Consider the following 22,114-nt stretch of genomic DNA (forward strand, 5'->3'; position numbering starts at 1 on the left):
CATGGGTCTTGAGTGTTTCCTTGGCAGATGCTCAGGTACGGGAAAATGATTATGTTAATGTTGAGGGCCTCCTCACATCTATATCTTTAGAATGTATTGCAATTTATAGAATTGAGTTAGTTATCCTTTTCAAAGTTATTCCAAGGAATATATGGTTTTCAACTCTAGAAACAATCAATTTTTTTAAATGTTCTTTGTAAGAATTGTAGGACTTTTGTATTATTTTTCAGTCAATTTTTTTGCTTTAGAAAATTTTAATTTTGTATTTGAAGTCAATAGACATTGAAAGCATTCTGAACCTACAGCTGCTTGCCATGTGTGAACTCAGCTCACAACCATCCACATAAGATACCGTTTATTAATTATCCATGTAAATTTGTTACACACACATCAGACATGCCAATTTTACTTCACTCTTTTGGGGTAGATTTCAAAGCCTTAGTTGTCATTCCAAGAGTGTATGCATATATTAACAAAGAAATTATTCCATATGTATCATACCACATCTTGCCTAAAAATAACAACATATTCAAAGACTTAAAAAGGCTTTGCATCTAATTCGCCTTGACCAACAAAAAAAAAAAATCTGCATGCAAAGCCATTATACCTTGTAGATATCTCCATGGCTTTTGTGTCTTCCCCGCAATGAGGATTACATGTGAGACATTTTGAATCAACTAGAATCTATAATGTACATATATGTGTGTGTGTATTATTATGCGTATACATATATATATAATTTACCAAATAAATCATACCATATGGAGCTAATCAGTTCAAAATCCTCCATATTTGTGGTTACTAGGGTTGATTTGCAGAAATTAAGCTGTTGTTCAGAGCGCTGCTGTGCCAGGGTCTGGTGGACAGCACGAAGAATGAGGTGGTTTCTTATCATAACCATTCTTTGCACCACCACGGACTAACGATGCTGTGGCAGGAAGGCCCAGCCTCTCTGCATGCCATGCCTTGTTTGTGTGTCCCCTGAAAGGCTGTGTTTGGAACGCACTGAACAAGGGACCGTATAAAGATCGTCCTTGGGTTGTTTTTGCAGATGTCGACGAATGTGACGGGAACCACAGGTGCCAACATGGCTGCCAGAACATCCTGGGTGGCTATCGGTGCGGCTGCCCACAGGGGTACATTCAACACTACCAGTGGAATCAGTGTGTTGGTGAGCGTTCCCGGGCACTTACTTTTCTCACTTTAGTGTTAGTGGTAGAGCACTTGCCTAGCACAAATCCAGCCCAGGGTTCCATGCCACCCCTGCTCACTGTGAGGAAGGTGGATGGGGGAAGTCTGCACAAAAACACTGATGCACACTGGGGGTTTTTTCTACTGGGCCCTGTACTTGTGACATGATCCAGGATAAACCTGTCTCTGAGGTATTTAAAGACACATCACCTACAGGTGTAATCATTTTCTCTCTTTGGTGTACTGTGAGGTTTCTGAGGATGGCATCAAAAACGTCTTCCTTCGCCCTGCTTTTCTGCTTTTCATCAGTAATTTGTGAGATTTAGGCTGTGGAAGAACTCCTTGTGCCTTACCCTCTTAGAAATCTAAAGGAGCCTTCCCCTCCTTTTTGAGACAGGGCCTCATATAGTTCTGTAGCACGCCTAATAAAAACCCAGAGACAGATATTGGGGTTCAGCCTGAAGGTCAGAAAATCAAAACAGCCAGCCACTGGCTCTTACCTCTACTTCAGTCTGAAACGGTGATCCTGCCTCCAGGAGTCTCAGAATGAGACTGTGTCTGAGAGCTGTCTCCTCCCGTCTTATATTTCTCTCTAGGGTTGGGATTTAAAGCATGCACCAACACTGCCCCATTTCTATGGCAACTAGTGTGGCTACTAGGATTGAAGGTGTGTGTCACCACTACCTGGTCTGTAAGACTGTCCAGTGGGGCTGCTTTACTCTCTTGATCTTCAGGCAAGCTTTATTTATTAAAATCCAAATGAACTATCACTACACAGGCCGGGCTTGTCTATAACTTGCTATGTAGCCTCAGGCTGGCCTGCATCGTCTGCTTCCCAGGGCTGTGGTATGTGACAACCGGCATACACCACCATGCCTGGTCAGGAAGTATAAGAACTGAAGCCAGTCCATCTGTGCTCTCCTGTCTCGCAGCTTTAATACAGTGTCTCAACATAGAAAAGGCGACTAGTCACAGCGAGTGCTGCTGACCACTCCAGACAAAAACGCTTACGAAAGAAAACACACAGGCATTTCATTCTATTCTTCACACTGGTCATAATCATGGAAACCACTGGTCAAAAACTCACTTAGCATATGCCCGATTTCTTGGTTCTCTTCGAACATACTCCATAGCTGCACTGTCCAGCACATCTTGAGAGTAGAAGCTTGCCTTACCAATCAGTAGGGAAATGAAGCTTCCAACCCCCTCCCCCCGCAACACACACACACACCGCAGAGAATGGCAGGATGCCTTCTTGTCTATGAAGTGATTTAAGCTACCTACACACATCACATCATTCAAATGTAGTGTAACGATCGACCAAACGAACTGACTCGGTTTGGTCTTTTATGTTCTTCTCAAAAGAATTTCCTAATGACAGCTCAATGAGCTGAGAAGAAAGCACACACGGTCTGTGAAGTTCTTATCTCGACTGTGGCCTCCTGCCAGGCCAGGGGCAGATGCTTTACCGCACCAGCAATGCATCTCTGTGGGAGGAAAGGCAGAGGCAGCCGTGATCTAGAGCAAGGGAGGATGACTCTATGTGGGCAAGTGTCACAAATGAAAACCATTACGTTATACACTAACTTTAAAAATAATTTAAAAAATTAAAGACCTGCAGCTGGGGAAATAGAAGGGGTAAAACTTAAGTTTTTTGATGATTACCAAAGCAATGAATGAAGTTGCCAAGCAAAATTTTTTCATAAATATAATACACTTCCTTTTATCCTTCAAAGAAAATGTGTGTGTGTGTGTGTGTGTGTGTGTGAGAGAGAGAGAGAGAGAGAGAGAGAGAGAGAGAGAGAGAGAGAAATGAGAGAGAGAAATGAGAGAGAGAAATGAGAGAGAGATAAGAGAAAAGGTCAGATCTAGGGTGCCAGGCCTGGGCTCTCAGATTGTAAAAACAGCAAACTAGAGAGAGAGAATGTCGTAGAATTGCCTAGGACCTGATACATTCATTCATATACTGAGGCCAAGTGCTGGCAAGCTCTTTACCATACAGACAATAGTGGTTTTGACTAGTAGAGATGGTGTAGAATTTTATTAGATTACCATGTTTCTAAACTCCCAAGGCCATCATTTTAGTAAGGACCATAGGCTTCTGGATTAGCTCTGCAAAACATAAGACGAAAGGATGGTTCTCTATAAGTTATCTCACACGGAATTCTTGGGTTTAAGGGGAACTTAAATAGAAATGATAGCACGGACAAGTCATGGATTCAAGTTTTTACACTTCTGAAATGACCTATAAACATCCAGTCCAAAACTTTCTACACAGGCTTCTAGTAACTGTGGAGTTTCTATTTGAAATTGCCTGAGTGATATTTGAAAGGATTACGTACCATTTCCATTGCCTTTTCATGAATACCTTGAGTTAAGTGCTCTAGCCTAGGCTGCCCGAGCCCTGATCCAGACCCGTGTGCCTTCTGAGGAGAGAAACACCTTGAGCAGGGCAGCAGCGCCCGCCAAGGATGAGGTGTGGGAGCGTGTGCCCTCAGTCCCAGCACCCACAGACTAAAGCAGGAGAATCCAAGGCCAGCGAGACCCAGAAAGAAAGGGGATCAAAAGTACATAAGCAGGTCTTCCCAATTGCCAGGGTTGGTTAGGAGCTTTTCTTTCCTAAAATGGTTATCTCTAAACAGCCACTCCCTTGGTAGACAAGCAGAGACTGATTTCCAAGGTTCTGGGTCCTCCCAGGGATTCAGCTGGCCTCTGATAAAGCCGGCACTCTTCTTGCCTTTAAACCATGGAACAGTTGGAACGTTAGCTCAGATACTTGGCAGAAACAGAGTGAAATTGTTCCAGCCAGGAAGCTAACAAAAGCAACAAGTTCGCATAAGTAAAAGAACCATAACAAAGTTGAGATTTTCTGTGACTGCTGGTATCAGTGCCCTGTGATTGGTAGGAGGCTCTGAAGAGGACTTTCAAGGAGTTTTCCCAGAGGCCTCTAGAGCACAGCCGAAGCTGTCAGTAAGGGCAGCAAACTCTTGTCAAGCGGAGACTCGTAAGTTTATGGTACTATTCACGTTGCCACCAATTCAAGGAAAGGAAAAGTTCTCTTGAAAGTGTCCATTTTGGAAAAGCCTTTCCCAAACTCCCACTTTAGAAAGTTTACCACTTTTAGTCAGTTTCCTGTAAGTTAGCCCAGGGAATCAATCGAACGTTTAGAACATAGACTGTCCAGATGTGGGTAGCATTCTCAACCCCTGACATGTATTGTGATTGTTCAGAATTGAAAATGCATGACTCTTACAAACCCTTGCCCGTGAAGAAAATGCTTCAGTATGCAAATTTTTTTGCTGTTTACTGCTGATCGCTTTCAGTTTCTTCTATAGTGTAAACTTCTCAAAAATAATCCCAACATAGCCTAGCAAGGCATTTTAATTCACAGCATATCTCAAACAAGGCCATACTTTACTAAACACATACAATGTTATCATGCTATATATTTATAGCATATACATATGAGATCTTTCAATGCTTCCAGAGACATTATCCTGTTCTAAAATGTTCTTGTAAGTGTAATATTCAAATTCAATTGGCTTTCTTGGTAATTTTTCATCCTAACCCAATGCCTGAATGAAGTCATAGTGGGAACATGGCATTAAGTTATAATCTAATTTAGATGCCATGTTAGAAGAGAAATATGGCATGTTCATGTGAGAACTAAGTATCAATGGGGATGAAGCTTTGGGGCAGAATCCCAAGTCTCTCAAATATAGAAATAAAACACTGGTCACATTCAGGTCCCACGAAGCCAAGTTACTGAGAATTTATGTATTTTCTCTGCGTGTAATAAAGGCTGGGGATTTCATACATTAGGTAATCCGAGCATATTTTATATTCGATGACTCATAGTTCAACGCTTAAGTTGTCTCATTTAATTCTAAAACTATGCTCATTTCATTAAAGTGCACCTACTACCTGCCCTTTGGGTAGCCTCTATCCTGTGCTTAATGAAGTTCAATTTCCTGTCTAGCAGCCTCTGCTGAGTCCCATCTCCGTCTAGGAGATCTCATGAGCCACTGCAGGTCCCCGCCCCCACACCCTGTAATCGTTGTATTCCCTGGATATGTATACTCACAGATGGGCCTGCTTCCCCACCTGGGCTGAAATATGTCCACAGACACTCTACACTCCATGTTCAGTCACAAGAATGGAAAGAATTCCATGCACCAGATGTGATTTGTGCCCAGGGTGAAATCTGGGTTATAATAAAGCTCAAAGGAGCCAAACCCAGGGCTATCTATCAAGCCAACAGTTAAAGGCGAGCTCATAATTTCCAAAATCAAAAGTACCGTGGGGCCTTGAATCGGTGATAACAGCAACTGAAAACAGACCTGTGATGGTGCTCCTGCCAGGCTTCCACGGGCCAAAGCTGAGCATTTAACGGTTAAGAGCTCGGTGTGAGCTAATGGCGGGATGCAACCCTCGCAGAAGGCTCGGTCTGCACCAGGAAGGCTCCGGAGCAGTTAAAACCAGTCTTAGTTCAACAGAGTCAAGCAGGGCCATTTCCAATATTTTCATAAAAGGCTCTGAATTTTCCATAGACTCCCTCTCCCATAACCACAAAGGCGTGGGGACGTGCTGAGGGGCAGTTAACACAAATGTTGATAATAGAATGACACACACCCTTTTATCACATCAGCTGAATGGCTTCAGTGTGTCCCTCCCAGGGACACATGCAGCACCTACCTACCCCAATAGTCTCAGTTGCCAGCCCCCAGGAGAAACCCCATACCCAGCGGCCATTATTCCCGCTTCTTCCCTCCCCCAAGCCCTGGCAATACCAATCTGCTGTCTCTAAAATAATGGCGTTTGAAATAACCCTTTGTTAAAGAGAACCAAAGGATTATTCATTAGGTAAACTGCAAATATCGGTCCCTAAGAGCTACCCACATACTCAGAAACAATACAAATTTTCTAGAATGGAAAAGGGTGGTGTGAGGTTTTGTTTTCTTTTGTTTTGATTTGGGGTTTTTGTTTTTGTTTTTGCCTTTAAAGATGTGTTTTTGAAGTATTTTTTAGTTAACTCTCTGACTGCTTTGAAGTCAGTCAAAACAGTATTTTTTTAAGTTATCTATGCTATAAATTGATAGGCCAGTGGAGACCAACCCCCCCCCCCCCCGCGTCCTCTTCCTTGTCCAGGCCCCTTCCCCTGTAAACTCTTCTTTCTTTCCTCGGACAGATGAGAACGAGTGCTCCAACCCCGGGGCCTGTGGCTCCGCTTCCTGCTACAACACCCTGGGGAGTTACAAGTGTGCCTGCCCCTCTGGGTTCTCCTTTGACCAGTTCTCCAGCGCCTGCCATGATGTGAACGAGTGCTCCTCCTCCAACAACCCGTGCAGCTATGGCTGCTCCAACACGGAAGGGGGCTACCTCTGCGGCTGCCCGCCTGGCTACTTCAGAGTGGGACAGGGGTAAGGCAGCCTTGCTTCCCGCCCAAGAGACAGAAGTGTTGGGACTTGGGCACCAGAAGTGAGAGTCACTTCTTTTGTAAAGAGCCGAGGACTCGAGTTATCACTGCTTGCTCCTTGTAAGGGCTGCAATTGATTCATTCCTACTCAAGGCCGGACGAAGGCTTATCAGCACGTGTGTTACTGCAAGAGGTCAACGTGGAAATGACTTGTGTTTTTTTGTTTGTTTTTTTTTTCTGATGCTGAGCCCAGCAATCTCTGAGGAAGGACTTCATCTCTTTCTCTTCTCCTCTGGTTTTATGTAGTCCAGGAAGGGAACAGTCCTTCTCTACAAGGCTGGCTCCCCTTGGGCAACTGACTTCAAATCTTCCCACTCGTTACTGAGTGCTAGCTCCACACACCCTTCTACCCAGGGGGTGTTCTTCAGTGATGCAGAAGATGGTAATCTAGAGATAGGGACCATCTCCTTTGAAAGAGATCATAGACAAGGCAGCACTAAGGGACATGGACCAACCTTCCCCCAACTGCTATACCATCACATGTAACAGAAAAAGTCTGGGCCTAGCACAGGTCTCTTCAGAGCCAACACATTGCCCCTCCTTGCTAACTAAAATAGGAATTCAGAAATGCCAGCTTCTAAAGCAGGGATCTCTGTCCTGGGCAATAAGAACCAGCTTCAGGCTTGTGAAGCAGCAGAGTTTTCTCTTACCGTTGTCTTTGGACGTCCAGTGCTGCTTTTCGGTCCTTAAGTAAATCTACCTTTCCGTGCTTGGGTCTAGTTCGGATTTCAAGCTGAGGCAGCGCAGGGCTCGTCCTCAGAATTTTGTTGTTTCAAACCAAGGGGAATTCTCACTCTCTGTGTGGTAAAGAACAGAACCACGAAGATGGGGTTTTGTGATTAAGAGTCTAGGGCAATGGTTCTCAACCTTCCTAATGCTGTGAGCCTTTAATACAGTTCCTCATGTTGTGGTGACCCCACCCCCAACCATAACATTATTTTCATTGCTACTTCATGATTGTAATTTTGCTACTGTTATGAATTATAATGTAAACATATGTGTTTTCTGAGGGTCCCAGGCGAATCCTATGAAAGGGCCATTTGACATTCCCTCAAGAGGTTGAGAAACAGTGGTTCCGCGCTTGCTCCATGGCTTCCATGTTTATGGACTTGTTGAGCTGACAATAATGTCTAATCGTGTTTCTTCCTCACGAACAGCCACTGTGTCTCGGGGATGGGCTTCAACAAAGGACAGTACCTCTCTTCGGACACGGAGGTAGATGAGGAAAATGCCCTGTCCCCGGAAGCATGCTATGAGTGCAAAATCAATGGCTACCCCAAGAAAGACGGCAGGCAGAAGAGGAGCGTGCAGGAGCCTGAGCCAGCCTCAGCTGTGAGTAGACCTGGGGTAGAAACCCTGCTTTGCTAAAATAAGAAAGGTTTCCCACATCATCTTGTCTCATTGCCATTTATAGGCTCTCAGCTTCAGCACAGTTCAGTCTATCTGCATAGTTAATGGGTCCATTGGCAGATCCAGTGTGGTAAAGATAAGAAAATTAAAATTAGTTGGGATGATGTGTAAAACACAAACCCCTGAGGAAGACAACAATTCAGTTCTAAGTCAATTTGTCTTAATTTGTGCCACAAAGTAGATGCCCGCTTGAGAAATAATTATTTGGAAATAATTCATAAGTGAAATGATTCTGAATTTTCCTGGTTATATACAAGACACTGTCGATTTTAACTTTCCAGTGGGTCCCCCAGCCCGGTCACCTGCTCTGTGCTTATAGGTCTTACCCATCATAAAATTTTGTTTTCAAATAATTTTCTTTTGTTAAGAACTAGAGGTCTAACTTCCCAGCCTCCAGTAAGTAAGGTTGGACCAAGGCTGCGTAGGTTTGGATCTGTTCCTCAGCCCTTGTGTCTTATAGGACACATGCTACTAACTCTCAGAGATTAATAACCCACATATAAGGATACTGGTGATTTCCCTGAGGCCCAAGACAGTATGATTTCACAAGTCACCTCTCTTTCCAATTAATATTGCTGAGAATTGCTCCTGCCGAAAACAAAACAAAAACAGCCAAAAAAGAAACGACAGTCACCAAGTAACTGGCTGTGTCAGTTGCCAGCTTGTCTCAGTTTTCTCGGTCCCCGAACTTTTTCTTATCTATAGGACTATGCTAATTTAGCCCCAAAATCTCTGATAGTATTTTAAATAACGAGTTAATATTACATTTACTTTTAAGTAGACTGAAGTATTCAAGGATGTGTAATCATGACAAATCATTCACCAAGATATAAAGCCTTCCCCTTGCGGTACATGAAACATAATTCTGTCTAAATAATGATGGGTTTCTCTTAGCTATCATAGCCACAGCCTCACCCGAGCACAAACCCACATCAAAGCATTATGGCTTTTTTGGCGTGTGTAACTAAAGCGCAGTCCTACCTCACACCCCAACTGACACATTCGGATCCTGTTATCTGGGCCCTAAGCGCTGGCTTTCACCCATCTTGGCTCAGACTCGGTGTGTTCTGAGACCCTTTGCAAACTCAGAGCCCAGCCTTGAGCGTGATGGTTTCTGTGGGTACAAGACCTACTGTTGAATAGTCTTCTCATTTTGACCCCAGAAAAGATAAAATTAGACTCAACTTCTTAACTTGTCCTTTTCTTCTTTAAAATGTGGAACAATTTCACAGATGTACGAAATGTGTAATGATCATATGGACCCCCCCCCCTTTCTGCCTTCCGGCTCCCTGTAGAGAACCTCCGGACACAACCTATTCCCCTCCCCACTTCTTTAGTTAATGTCCCACTGTCCCACTGGATATACTTGTATCCAGTACGTGCCCATAGGCGTGCAAGTACATGGCCATCCCCTGAAACATGGGCAAACTACGAGGGGCCATGACACCAGATCAAAATGATTGTCTCTCAGTTTAAAATTACTGAGTGATAAGTACCATATCCTATAAACTCATCAGAAGACCTACCTATGTGGCCTAAGTCCTGTAACTTTAATCATCTTGTTGGGGCCAGGTGAGAGTCAGGAAGATTTGCGGGGGGGGGGGGGGGGCTTCCTCCACGGGATGAAGCTTTGTCCCACCTCTCTTTACAACAGCCTCTTTGACAGACAGCTGATGGCCAGACAGGGAACAACCTAAACCTGCCACTGTGACTGTCACCCACCAGCCATGGATGGCTTTGGAGTCCACTGTGTGCCCTGTAAAAACTCAAGTGTGTTCGCGCTCTTTCCCCAGGTGGAGCACATCAGCCTAGACAGCGTTGCCATGGACAGCCCAGTCAACATGAAATTCAACCTCTCTGGCCTTGGCTCCAAGGAGCACATCCTCGAACTGGTGCCCGCCATTGAGCCCCTCAACAACCATATCCGCTACGTCATCTCCCAAGGGAATGACGAAGGCGTCTTCCGAATCCACCAAAGGAATGGGCTCAGCTACCTGCACACGGCCAAGAAGAAGCTCACCCCCGGCACTTACACACTGGAAATCAGCAGCATCCCACTCTATGGGAAGAAGGAGCTTCGGAAGCTGGAGGAGCACAACGAGGTTGACTACCTCCTGGGGGTGCTGGGGGAGGCTCTCAGAATGAAGCTGCAGATTGAACTGTATTAGCCCTTGGCAGACTTGGGTCCCAGCTCCGACCCCAGCACCGCCAGCCTTCAGAAGTGTTTGGAATGTCAGTGACTAATTTTAAATAGAGGGAAAGAGAAAAAAAAAAAGACTTCTGTTCCTTTCCTCCCTGATTCAGACTTTGGAATGTCGACCCTCACAGGGAGGGGTAATTTAGGCTCCAGTATGGCCAAAGATTTGAGTGCAAAGGCAAACATAGTTACTGTATTTTTTATATAACTTCATTTTAAAATATATTGAAAAAAAAGAAACCTAAATATTCAAGAGATCAGCATATGGCACTAAATGCACAAATAATGTGAGCTTTCTTCCTGTTAGCAGTCTGGAACACTTTGGGTATTTTGCTATAGTTGCTAATTAAAAAAATATAGATGTTTATTTATTTTAATGCAGTAATATATGGAGAAATGAACAAACTTATGTAAACAAAAAGGGAAACTCGCTTGGTTTTCTTTAGATTTATAAATTTGAGCTATTTCTTTTAGAGGTGCTTTGAAAAAAAAATCCAGTACATTCAAGAGATGTTTCCTTTGGTTTCTCTGCCAGCCCTCCAACTGGTATGCCCCTGACTATTCGAAAGAAAGTCTCACGGAGCTGAACGGGCAGTGTAATCAATGTTTTAAAAGACGCGAATGTCGTTTGATCCTATCCAAAGATGAAAGCCAGAGCAGCTCACGTGACAGTGTTTCACATCATCAGACTCCACCAGGCAACAGTAGAGGAAACTCGACCTCTGTAGCAAAATACCTTGACTGCTTGTGAGACCATGAGCATTGCAGGCCAAACTGTACTGTATTTCCTTCTCCTAACCTCAAGGGACCACATGTGCCGCCCACAACACCTCATTCTTACCAGGGCGCGCTGCACACTTGTGGTCCCCCAGGCAGCTGAAGAACGGCTGTTCCTCGGAAGAGGAACACCTGGCGTTCTGTCGCGTTTGGTGCTGTCGTCAATTAATGGTGCATTTATTAGGTACAAGCTATTTCAGGATTGCCATATGTGCAAACAATCATGCCACGCAGCCAAGGAATATATGTTGATGTTATTTGTTTTCTTAAAACCCATGTGTTTTTTTTTAGAATTTTTCATTAATACTGTAGTTATACACCATATGCCTCATTTTATCATAGCTTATTGTGTATGAAATACCTTTGTAAAATGAACTGATGTTTAGCTTGCTTTAGCCATTTGAAAAGATGCTCCACCAGCAGGTCCCAGTAAGAGCACACATCCATGTTCTCCTCTTCAGAGAACCCATCCCTGGACCGGCGTTGAAACCTCATCCATGAAATGGCCAAAGCGCACACAGACTGCCAATCATCCCTCTCACACCTGTGTCCACCAAAGAGTAGTAACCAGCTATATCCAATGTTTGGGGGCTTTTTTGTTTTGTTTGTTTTTAATAAGTAAAAGAAAAAGAAAAACAATGTAAATTTGTAATCAAGTGTTTGTGAGGAAAATCTTATGGATTTTGGTTGTGTTTGTTTTTGTAGGTCTATGTATCAAATATGACACTTGTCTGGCAATAAAGCTTATTTTGGGGTACTTTTATGGCCGAGTTTCCTGAGACTACAATGGCTGGTACATTTGTGGGAAGGCACTGGGGACTTAGCTCACGGGGATATGTACTAAAGAACTGCAAACGCAGTTAGGAGGGTTTGCGTTCAAGTCCCGGGCCTGTAGAGAAAGACAAGGAAAACAGTGGGAGTATTCAGTCCTGCCCGAATTCTAAGCTCCCTGGCACCCAGTTTTGCAGTGACCTCAAAGCATTTCCCTTCCTCTACCAGTAAATCTGTGGAAGCTGCCGTACTAAAGCATCCTGAAGTATCTGTAAAAGAGTGAAGAGCAAAGTCTCTAAATGGAGCCAAATCTTTAAGCAAAGCAAACAGCAGGCATATCTCAATGAAAATGGGACCTGCACCCGAAGGCCATCCAAACCTTATCCCTTTCAGTGCCACACACTCTACTCTGTGAAGTGAGTAGATTTAGCAGGGGATTGAACATGAACCCTCCTTTGATACGTTTCTAAAATGGACAGAGACACACATACACACACCTACACACACACACACACACACACACACACACACACACACACGTTTCCAAGACCTACGAGTTAATTCAATCCGTGGTAGGATTTGCACGCTTAAGTGTTTCGTACAAGGAATAAGAAAACAAGGGAATATTATGACTGATCTTAATTCTGTCCTTTGCCAACCAGAAATTAGCTGTGTGGAGTAAGAAAAGTGCTTGCCTCGGGGCATCCTCTAAAGCCCAACATGCATGCGCAGCTTCATCTGGCGTCTATTAAAACTCCAGCGTGAGCTCTGTAATGTCCAATGACCTGGAACCGAATCTGACTCCGGCTCTGAATATCAAGCAACAAGGCTCTTAGTTAACCTTAAACCTGCTCATGAGGACGTTTAAAAACCTACACTGCTGGGAGCTTCATGCAGAAGATAAAAGGCATTAGGCATGCTACACGGAAGAATGTGTTAGAAGAAAGGGATTCCAAAAAGCTTTTCCCAAGCGCGATCCTTACAAGCATCCCTGCCTTCTTTATGGCAGCTGTACGTCATACCATCTTACGTAGAACTAACCACCCAGGATGTTGTAAGTAGCATTATCTTATTCCCGTTCCCATTTTAATCCGAAATTTACTCAGCGTAATTCTAAAAAAAAAAAAAAAAAAAAAAAAAAAAAAAAAAAACAGAAAAATACAATGTTGACTCAGGAATCTAAACCAAACCCAGTGACTATAGTGACTATATTCACTAGGGATAATGGTCTTCAGGTGACAGGAATTCTCTCCCCACGTGCTTTGTGACTTAGAGCTCTTGAGACGCTTGTCCTGCTTAGTTCTTTTCCTTATTGCTGCACCTTACACTGTGTGGACCTCAGTCACATCTACACCTGAACTCTGAACTTAATTCAGAGAAGCATATAAGTGACAATTCATTCAAATATCTGTTGGGATTAATGAGTCCTGCCTGCAGCTGCTCTTCCCTGTCTAGAGCCTTGTAATTAGCATTACTACAAGCTGTGCCTAGCCTAGAGGATCAGAAGATGGGATTTTTCACCTGTTGGCCATTGACTGCAATGTATTTAAGCCTCCATGGTGCTATTAAAGAAGGGCTTTTGGTACCAGTGATTGAAGGTCTGTGTGTCAGTCTGTATCTGCATGAGTATTCTCAACCTCCAGCCCCTTGCCCGAAGCTCGCGAACTGGGGTCTAGCGCAAAGAGCACAGACCCGGACCTCGCTGCACAGCAAATATCTACTCTTGCTTTATTGTCTTAGGATTGGGAACGGTACCCATCACACTGTCCATTCTCTGAGGCATTATTTGGCTTTAATTATCTTGTTTTGCAGAATAGATTCTTTGTGTTAAAGGTGAGACACACACCTAAACAGTCTAAAACATTAGTCCACTTGAGTCTAAAAACTTTGGGGAACAATGGAAAGTATGAAATTGAAATGACCGAAACACAGCCATATTTGATATAGAAGATGGCAATTTAGTGTGTTCAACCTAACCATTCAGAAATACGCATGCTCTTTTAAGAATATGCTGGAAATATGAAAAGTTCCCTTCTCTTCAGAAGAGAAAACTCCACCGCTTCCCACGCCTCTCGTGACTCATCTGGACTCTCACTTTAAGTAGTCCCACGGAGGAGGACATCACTTACTCAACCTCTTTCTCATCTCCTCCAGTGCCGTGGAAAGAGACTGATGTACTCACACTTGGGACCTTGATTGGCTAATTGGAAACTATTTAAAGACAAGTTTATTGAGGGAGGTGGTGAATAGAGGACCTTTTTTTTTTTAGAGTAAAAAAAGAAACCTAGGAATTTTTAAAGAGAAATAAAGATAGACAGAAAGATGGAAGTCCACTGCTGCTTCATGGGAAACGAGACATTTGATACTTGAAGGTTGGTTTTGATTTTTTAGCATGCGAATGTTCTCAATATACTCAAATCCATAACTCCTTCATAAGAAGTACATTTTGCTGTCTTTATCTTTGAAAACCCTTTCAGTAGAACCCTAACATACAATGCAAAGCTAACTCTGTAATTCAACCCTTGAGTTGGATTTTAATTACAAGTCTGGTCTTATAATTAAAAACAGCAACATAAACAAATGACGCTCCTTTGAATCGGGCAGAACAATTTAATCCTATCTCCTGGAACAAATCGTATGACATCTCAGACTTGATCGCTTCCCTGACTTGATCTCATTGTGTGGCTCCAAAAGGGTCAATGAGGTCAAGGAAAGCTTCCGGTTGGTGGAGGGACCCCGCAGATAGCAGGAACTCCGTCAGGAAAGTCAGCCTTTCTTGATCTTTGCATCCTTGCCATTGCCACCACTAGGGAATAAAGGAGACCACATACTGATCCACAACGTCTTCCTAAACATGTTCCTCTGAGTACTGATACAACCACTAAACTGCAGGATATGTCCAGACACACAACACCCAGATGAACCAGTCTTCCAAGTAGCTCACACCTGTGAGATTTGTAGGTACCCTAATGTTGCCGCCAATGTTTATAATTGCCGTATGGTCCTTTGCTTATTGGGATTGTGGGTGAGAACCCAGAAGTCCAAACCACAAACACAGCCAGAGCCTTCACACTACAGAGTCCCCAAGAAAGTAAGTAAAGAGACTGTGCTCACCAACAGACCCCATTAAAATGATTTATTACCATGAAGAGCTAGAAACTCACGCATATTTACAGGTAAAGTAACTGAGGCCCGGATTTGTAAGAGTTGAGCGCACAGCCAGTTTACACACAAGTGAGACCTGATTGTCTGGCTGAGGTGTGGTACTCTGCATACTTCCATTCCATGGTAAGCCCTATTTGGATCTCTTTTAAGCCCTAAGGATATAGGCCAGTTCCCATGGTTTTGGCTTCTACTGAATCCCAAATGTTTTCCAAGCACGATTTAAACACTGCTTTTGCTTTGTCTACCCCACCCTCTGTGTAACTGCTCCCAGTGTCTCATAAACCAGAGATTTGTGTGTGCTAACATGCCAAGATATTGGCTGCAATACAGCAGACCCCACCCAAAGCCCTGTACCTTAAAATATATATTAAAATACTGAAGGGTTAAATATTTTATTTAAACCAGACCTTCGTATTTTAAAAACATATACACACTTCTTTTTTACTAAGAACGATCAAGGAAAGTACACTAGTTACTTGTGTTTCTTAATTGTCTTTTCCCCCTTTTCCTGTGAGCCTAAAAATGGTACTAGTAGATTAAGTTGGCCTGCTTTCAAAATAGCCAAGCACCTATAGCTCACATTAGTCGCCCCCATTAAGTCCTCAGGTTAAATGTTAGGATGTAGAGTAGACGTTTTCCAAGGGAAACGGAAAACGTGTTACACAATTTTGAGCAAACTATAACGAACACTAACATGAATAGCCTTCCCCAGACAACGGCTGCTTCATCTACGAATTCCATTAACAACAGTAGATGCTGTGAAAAACGTGTCCCTAACACTGTGTCTACAACAGCAGCATGGTGACCTGGCCTCACTGCCTACATTTCTACCCCAAGGGTTTTTGCCTACCTTTTTCCTGTTACAAACGCCCTGCACTCAGGTAACCTACTCTTTTGTTAAGACAAGGGCAGTGTTTCACACCCTGTCCAGGGCATTTATGAATCTCAGACCTAAGGCAAGTCTGACCCTTGCTGTGGAATAGCACCTAGAACCTCTAACCAGTGGTGAGCACATGTCAGCATCATTCTATTGAACCCACAGACTAAGTCTAGAAATTTCCACTGAAGGAAGGAAATGATGAAGACAAATCAGAATCTGAAGACAGAATTCTATAAATAGTTTGAATCATTGAAGAAGATGCAACTGAAACTAAGATAGAGTTGAAAAAACAGATAACCCAACTAGAAAACTCAAAAGAAAAGCATATAAATAGAGCAAATCAAGCAAGAAGTAGAATATCAATACTTAAAGATAAAAGAGGATCTCGAGAAAAAAATATTAAAACACAGGAAAGGAATATACATGAAATATGGGATACCACAAATAAAATCATGAAGAAAACTTCCCCAAACTATGAAATGACACACTCGTCCAGAGCACCCAATTGTTAAGACCAGAAAAGAATAATCTCCAGAGCATACCATACTTAAAACATCAAGTAGGCAAGACAAAGACAGTGTATTGAAAGACACCAGAGGAAAATCTCAAATCACAAATAAAGAAATACACATAAGAATCAGTGTTGATTTCTCAATGGAATTCTTGAAAGCCAGAAGAGCCCAGAACAAAGCACTGAAAATCCTAAAAGACTGCGCCAGCCAACCTAGACTAATGTACACAGCAAAATTATCTGATATAGCTGGAGAAGAAAGAAAAGCTTTACACAATATAAATAGCCTAAAAATATTTATATTCAACAAGTCAAACCTAAAGAAAATACAGGACGCAGTATTCCAGACTGGAGAAGAAGCGTGAGCCTTGCCAAGAGACTGAGAAGAGACAGGTAGCTATTAGAACTAAAACACGAAGTGTCATTGAGAACACCAGCAACCAAAACAAAGATCAACAACAACCACAATGAACACGTACATTTCAGTAATAACTTTAACTATAAATGACCTCAATCCCCCAATCAAAAGACACAGACTGGCTGAATGGTTCAAGAAACAAAATCCACCAATCTGTTATCTGGAAGAAACATATCTTAGCTTTAGTGATAGGCACTGCCTTCGAGGAAAAAGGAGAGAATCAGTCTCTGTAGAGTAAACCAAAGCCTGTCTTCCTTCTTCTGAAACACATGCTGGAGAATGGTGGAATTTGCTCTGTCCAATAACTGGGGGTCGGCATTATACAAAAGACCAAGACAACTGCAAAGAGAGGAGCCATTCAGTCTCAAAAATTACAATTTATAGCCAATTACGGTGAAAACTGCCCAGATAGTAAAAGAAAGATAAATCTTAACACTATACCTTGTGTCTTCCACTTTAATTATGTTTCTGTCCATGCTGACACTCTTTGCTTTCCCTGAATATTGTGTTAATTTGTTCCGTGAGCTGATGGAGAACATACATATGTGAAGCTTTGTGTGAATAATTACATGAGCTTTTTGAAAGAATAAATGTATTTAGCCAATAAGGCCAATTCAAATATTAAGGAGCCAGCTCTTACAAATGCCAGGTCTGTCCACCGCAACCTGGCAGTTTAATTCTTCTCCTTTGTCTTTCTGGCCTCACTACACATAAATGGTTCTCAGAGTGAGAGAGAAAAATTGCTTCCTGGCGTCTGTTTGAAATCTGCTTTTTATCAGCATTGTGTGTCTGACTTTGTCCTCGTATTTGTTTTACAACAAAAACAAAATAGAGGAAAGATATCAACCATGTCCCCCCAAGTTTATATAAGTCCCCATTTGTTGTTGATAATAAAAGCAGTTCTGTTTTATAACTTTGAGCTCACCCATAGTCTACAAACATCAAGTTCCCTCATTTGCTCCCAGTCTCTTTTGAGTGTAGATGAAGGATGAGTCAAGGTCGTGGATAGTTGTTGTCTGTGGTCTGTCTGTGGGTCCACAGATGCCTCTCATCACCTACTCACCCCTTGATTTCATAGTTGGATCGGTGACAGGCAGTGGGGTCAGTGGTATTTTCTGTGCCCTGCCTTTATTACTAGGCGTGTCACACCTCTGCATCTAACATAAAACCCCAAGTGTGAGACAACCCAAGTCTCCTCCCATTTTTCTACCTGAGACTATTCAGAGAGAGGAAAAAGATGAAATAAGAGGTCAAAATGAAGCTGTAAATTTAAAAGATTATATAAAATAATGTTGGTTTTATCCATTCGACTGTTTATCTATTTTAAAATTTTTGATCTAAACTCAGATTGCAATTCAAGATCTTTTAATTTTGCACACTTATACTGTGCAACTTGACTTTAAGTTTATAATGTGTATCTTTAATTTAGGTGTGCTTTGACCTTTTAAAAGAAACATTTAACACAGATTCTAAAACATGCTACTTCTATGATTACCTAAATTATTTGAAATATGCCCCTTTTTAATTTTAATGACTAGACAGATTTGATTATCAGAGTTTCAAATAAATATGCCAGGTAATGTGTATACTCAACAAAGATCTACCAGTAAAATTTGTAGCGGACCTTCACTTTGAGCCAGTCTGCCACAGTGGGTGCAACAGACCATCCTTACTTGTTTTGAGGATGGGGAAAGCAAGCTGCATCAGTTTCCTAAGATGCAATAACAAAGCACTGAAAACCAAGTGCCTTAAATAAAAGAAATGAGTTATATGAAAGTTCTGTACTCTAAAATCATGGTGGGTTTAGTCCCATGCCCATTGTGCAACTTGTAATGTACACTTCTCACTCTTGACTGGTTTGCTAGAGCATCTGCTGACTCTCGTGACCAGCATTTCAGTTTCTAACTCCATGGTCATGTGGTAACTTCCTCCCAGTACATCTGACTCTACATGCCCATCTCTTCTCATAAGGACACCAGGCACATTGGATTAAGGAGATTCTGGAGTTCAGTGTGACTTTGTTCTTGTTAGTTTTGAGATCAGGTCTCATGTTGTAACCTTGTCTAAGTACATCACCCAGCCCAGGTTGACCTTGAACTTGGTGATCTGTCTAGTTAGGACAGATCTTTTCTATTGCTGTGAATGGACACCATGACTGAGGCAGCTCTTATAAAGGAAAACGTTTCATTGGGACAAGCTTACAGTTCAGAGGTTTAGTCCACTATCATCATGGTGGGTGGCTGTGGCAGCATGCAGGCAGCCATGGTGCTGGAGAAGGAACTGAGAGTTCTCCATCTTGATCCACCAGCGGCAGAAGCAACTGTGTGTCACACTAAACATAACTTGAGCAAAAGTCACCTCAAAGACCACCCCACCCCCAGTGACACAGTTTCTCCATCAAGGCTGCACCTACTCCAACAAAACCACACCTCTTAATAGTGCCGCCCCCTATGGGAGCCTTTTTTTTTTAATTTTAAATCACCTTATCTTCCTATCTCAGCCTTCTGGATGCCGGCAATGCAAGTGTGAGCCATGATTCTAGAGTGGTTTGATTTCACCTGAACTTACCTATTAACTACTTTCATTAAGATATTATTTCTCAATAAGCTCACTTTCATCACCAAAAGCAGCCAAGAAACTCAAAAACCAAAATTTGTGGTACAAGCTGAACCATTGGAGCAGAAACCAACAGTCTTGAAGATTACAGATTTCTGCCACGTGTGTTTGGGCCAGGCTCTTCAAGCCTACATTTTTTTTCACCCATCCCCGTACTCACCCATTTCCTCATCTACCTGGTCATCCATCCCTGCCTCCTGTTCTTTTTTGTGAACATTTAAGAGGCATTTGTTGAAGGATATGCAGCATCTTAGACTATACCATAGCCTCAACAGGAGCACCATGGGAGTGTTAGACATGTTTAAACTGCTGATAGTCACATAGTTAATAAGTTCAGCCAATTACCTGCACCCACCAGAGATCAGAGAACTCCTTCAAGTTGTAACAACAGCAGCTGCTTCCCAGAGCTGCACTGGTCCTTTGAGTGAATTGCAAAGGTCCTGGTCAGGGAGAAAGGGGCTCCCAATCACAGAGCTTCTGTAACATGAGGTGGCCTGAACTTATTATTTTCTGCCCTGCTTTTCCTCTTGATTATTTTCCAAACCTAGTCTTCATCTCTTGGTAACTATAAGCCATATTCTTTCTATGGAGGGTTTTTAATAGAAGATGCATTATAAAAGCAAGCTTTATTATATTATAAAGGTACATTTTTTACATTTATACCACATGGTATAATAGTGGGCACTGTGGTATTCAATTAATACAACTTAGCGCCACCTGATAAGAGAGTCTTAATGATGAATTGTCTAGATCAGGTTGTACAATGGGCATATCTGTGTAGGACTGTGTTGATCGTTAATTTGTGTATGGTGATTCAGCCCATTGTGTGTGGCATCATTCCCTAGGCAGGGATTCCTGAATATAATTAGAGTTAAAAAAAGCTAACTAAAAGCAAGCAGGTAAACAAATAGGCCTGAAAGCATTTGTTTCTCTCCGTTGTGGACTGTGGAGGTGATGTGAGTAGCAGTTTGAGCCTCTGCCATGACTCAGGGATAGACTGTAGCCTGGAATTGTAAGACAAATCAACTCTTTCTCGCAAAAGTTTTTTTGTTTGTTTTTTGTAGGATATTTTGTCACAGCGACATAAATGAAACTAGCCTTGGCACAGATACTGACTGACAAGAATTTTTTTATTTTCAATGTTTAGATTTTTTATAACAAAATATTGATGGACTACACCTATGAACTCAATTTTGCACATTAATACATAGTTTCAACCTTAGTTGATTTCCCATCATTCTTTTTCTATTCCATCACTCACAGAGTGAAGACAGTATTTTTTTTTATCTTAACAGCTTCATAGCATATCATCACAGCACAGGGCATACACCGTCTGTCAATGTTAGCCTCATGGAGATCTTTAAAGGGGAAAAATGTACCTCCGAAATCATTGTTCTTACCTATAAAAATGAGTTAACTCACCCTGAATCCTCTCATATCTAATTGACATTAAATCCTGAGGAATTGTCTTCACTGTATATGAGATGAAAACACTCATCACCCCTTCCTTAGCCAATAGATAAAGCCACTGTCACTTCTCAGTCAAATTGTGCTCTCCATTGTTGTCTCTTGCTGCTTAGTGTTCAGACTTACTAACCCTCAAGTAGTGAGTTCTTCTCATCCCCCCAGGGGCTCTCTGCAACCCAACAGAGGTCTATCTTGTCCACCAAGAAGAAGAATCAAGGTAAGCAGTTCTTTTCCCTGTCTCCAGAGTCCCTTTCAGTGCTCATGGTTTGACCTGTTTTGATCTGATCCAAGTCCTGCCATTTCAATGTGGTGTTCTCAAGTGGAAATCCATTTCCTTCATTTCCTTCTAAATGACAGAGGAAGAACTCTGTGCAGCAGGCACCATAGCAGGAAGAGACAGCTGAGTCCACAGACAGCTGGTCTTCGGCAAAACCATAGATCTCCTTGAATTTGACTCCGTAGTCAGACATTAGGTGAAATCTGGACAAATGTTAAATCATAACAGATCAATTCCCAACTAGTATGGACATCAATATTGGTCTATAGGATTTAGATTTATTCAATTAGATCAATTCCCAACTAGTAAGGACATCAATATTGGTTATAAGATTTAGATTTATTCCAATCTCTAGCTACTTGGAAGAAGAAGCAAACCCCTAATCAAGGTAGAGTTTCTTCTCAAATATTCTTACTTGGGAATTTCTGTTTCTCTCCAATGGTCAGTCTTGAGGCCATGAATTCTCAGAAAGGAAACTGGAATTGAGAACAACAAAAGCATTTAAGGCATCTGCTATGGTCTGACACTCTTAATGTGCTGGGAGTTCTGCTTTCACTGAATGAGAGTGGAAAATATCTCTGGGGGAGAGGCCTAGTTAGACTCCTTGAAATATCTCCTAACTTTGAATTTGCACAACACTCTGAAACCCTAAAGCAATTCCAATAACTCAATAGCAAGTCCTTTAAGCCAAGGCATTTCAGATATCAAGGTAAAAATTTCCAATGTAAATTATAATATAGTGCAAAAAGTAACAACATTTAAGATAGTTTTTTTTTAAGCCAGGCATTGATGGCACATGCCTTTAATACCAACATACTCAAAAGGCAGAGGCAGATGGATCTCTGTGAGTTCACGGTCTACAAGTGCTAGTTCTAAGACAGGCTCCAAGCTACGGAGAAACCCTGTCTCAAATAAACAATAAAAAAGATAGCTTTCTAGTGTTTAGAAGGGATAAGGT

General features: G+C 42.2%; 1 protein-coding gene across 2 annotated transcripts in view; it reads left to right on the forward strand.

The window, feature by feature from the left end:
• Nucleotides 1-10,389, forward strand: part of LOC121443619 (fibrillin-2) — a 196,653-nt gene extending 186,264 nt beyond the window's left edge. Inside the window, exons 62-65 of one of the 2 annotated variants that reach the window (XM_041645440.1) lie at nt 1,052-1,171; nt 6,380-6,611; nt 7,825-7,999; nt 9,871-10,389. In XM_041645440.1, coding sequence (XP_041501374.1) covers nt 1,052-1,171; nt 6,380-6,611; nt 7,825-7,999; nt 9,871-10,245 — 902 coding nt within the window. In that variant the 3' untranslated portion in view covers nt 10,246-10,389. The remainder of the gene's footprint in view (nt 1-1,051; nt 1,172-6,379; nt 6,612-7,824; nt 8,000-9,870) is intronic. The other variant, XM_041645441.1, reaches the window with a different exon arrangement.
• The last annotated feature ends 11,725 nt before the right edge of the window (nt 10,390-22,114 follow it).

Source organism: Microtus oregoni, unplaced genomic scaffold (assembly GCF_018167655.1).
Source record: "Microtus oregoni isolate MIOR12 unplaced genomic scaffold, Mior012 000110F_ref0000174, whole genome shotgun sequence".
NCBI lineage: Eukaryota > Metazoa > Chordata > Mammalia > Rodentia > Cricetidae > Microtus > Microtus oregoni.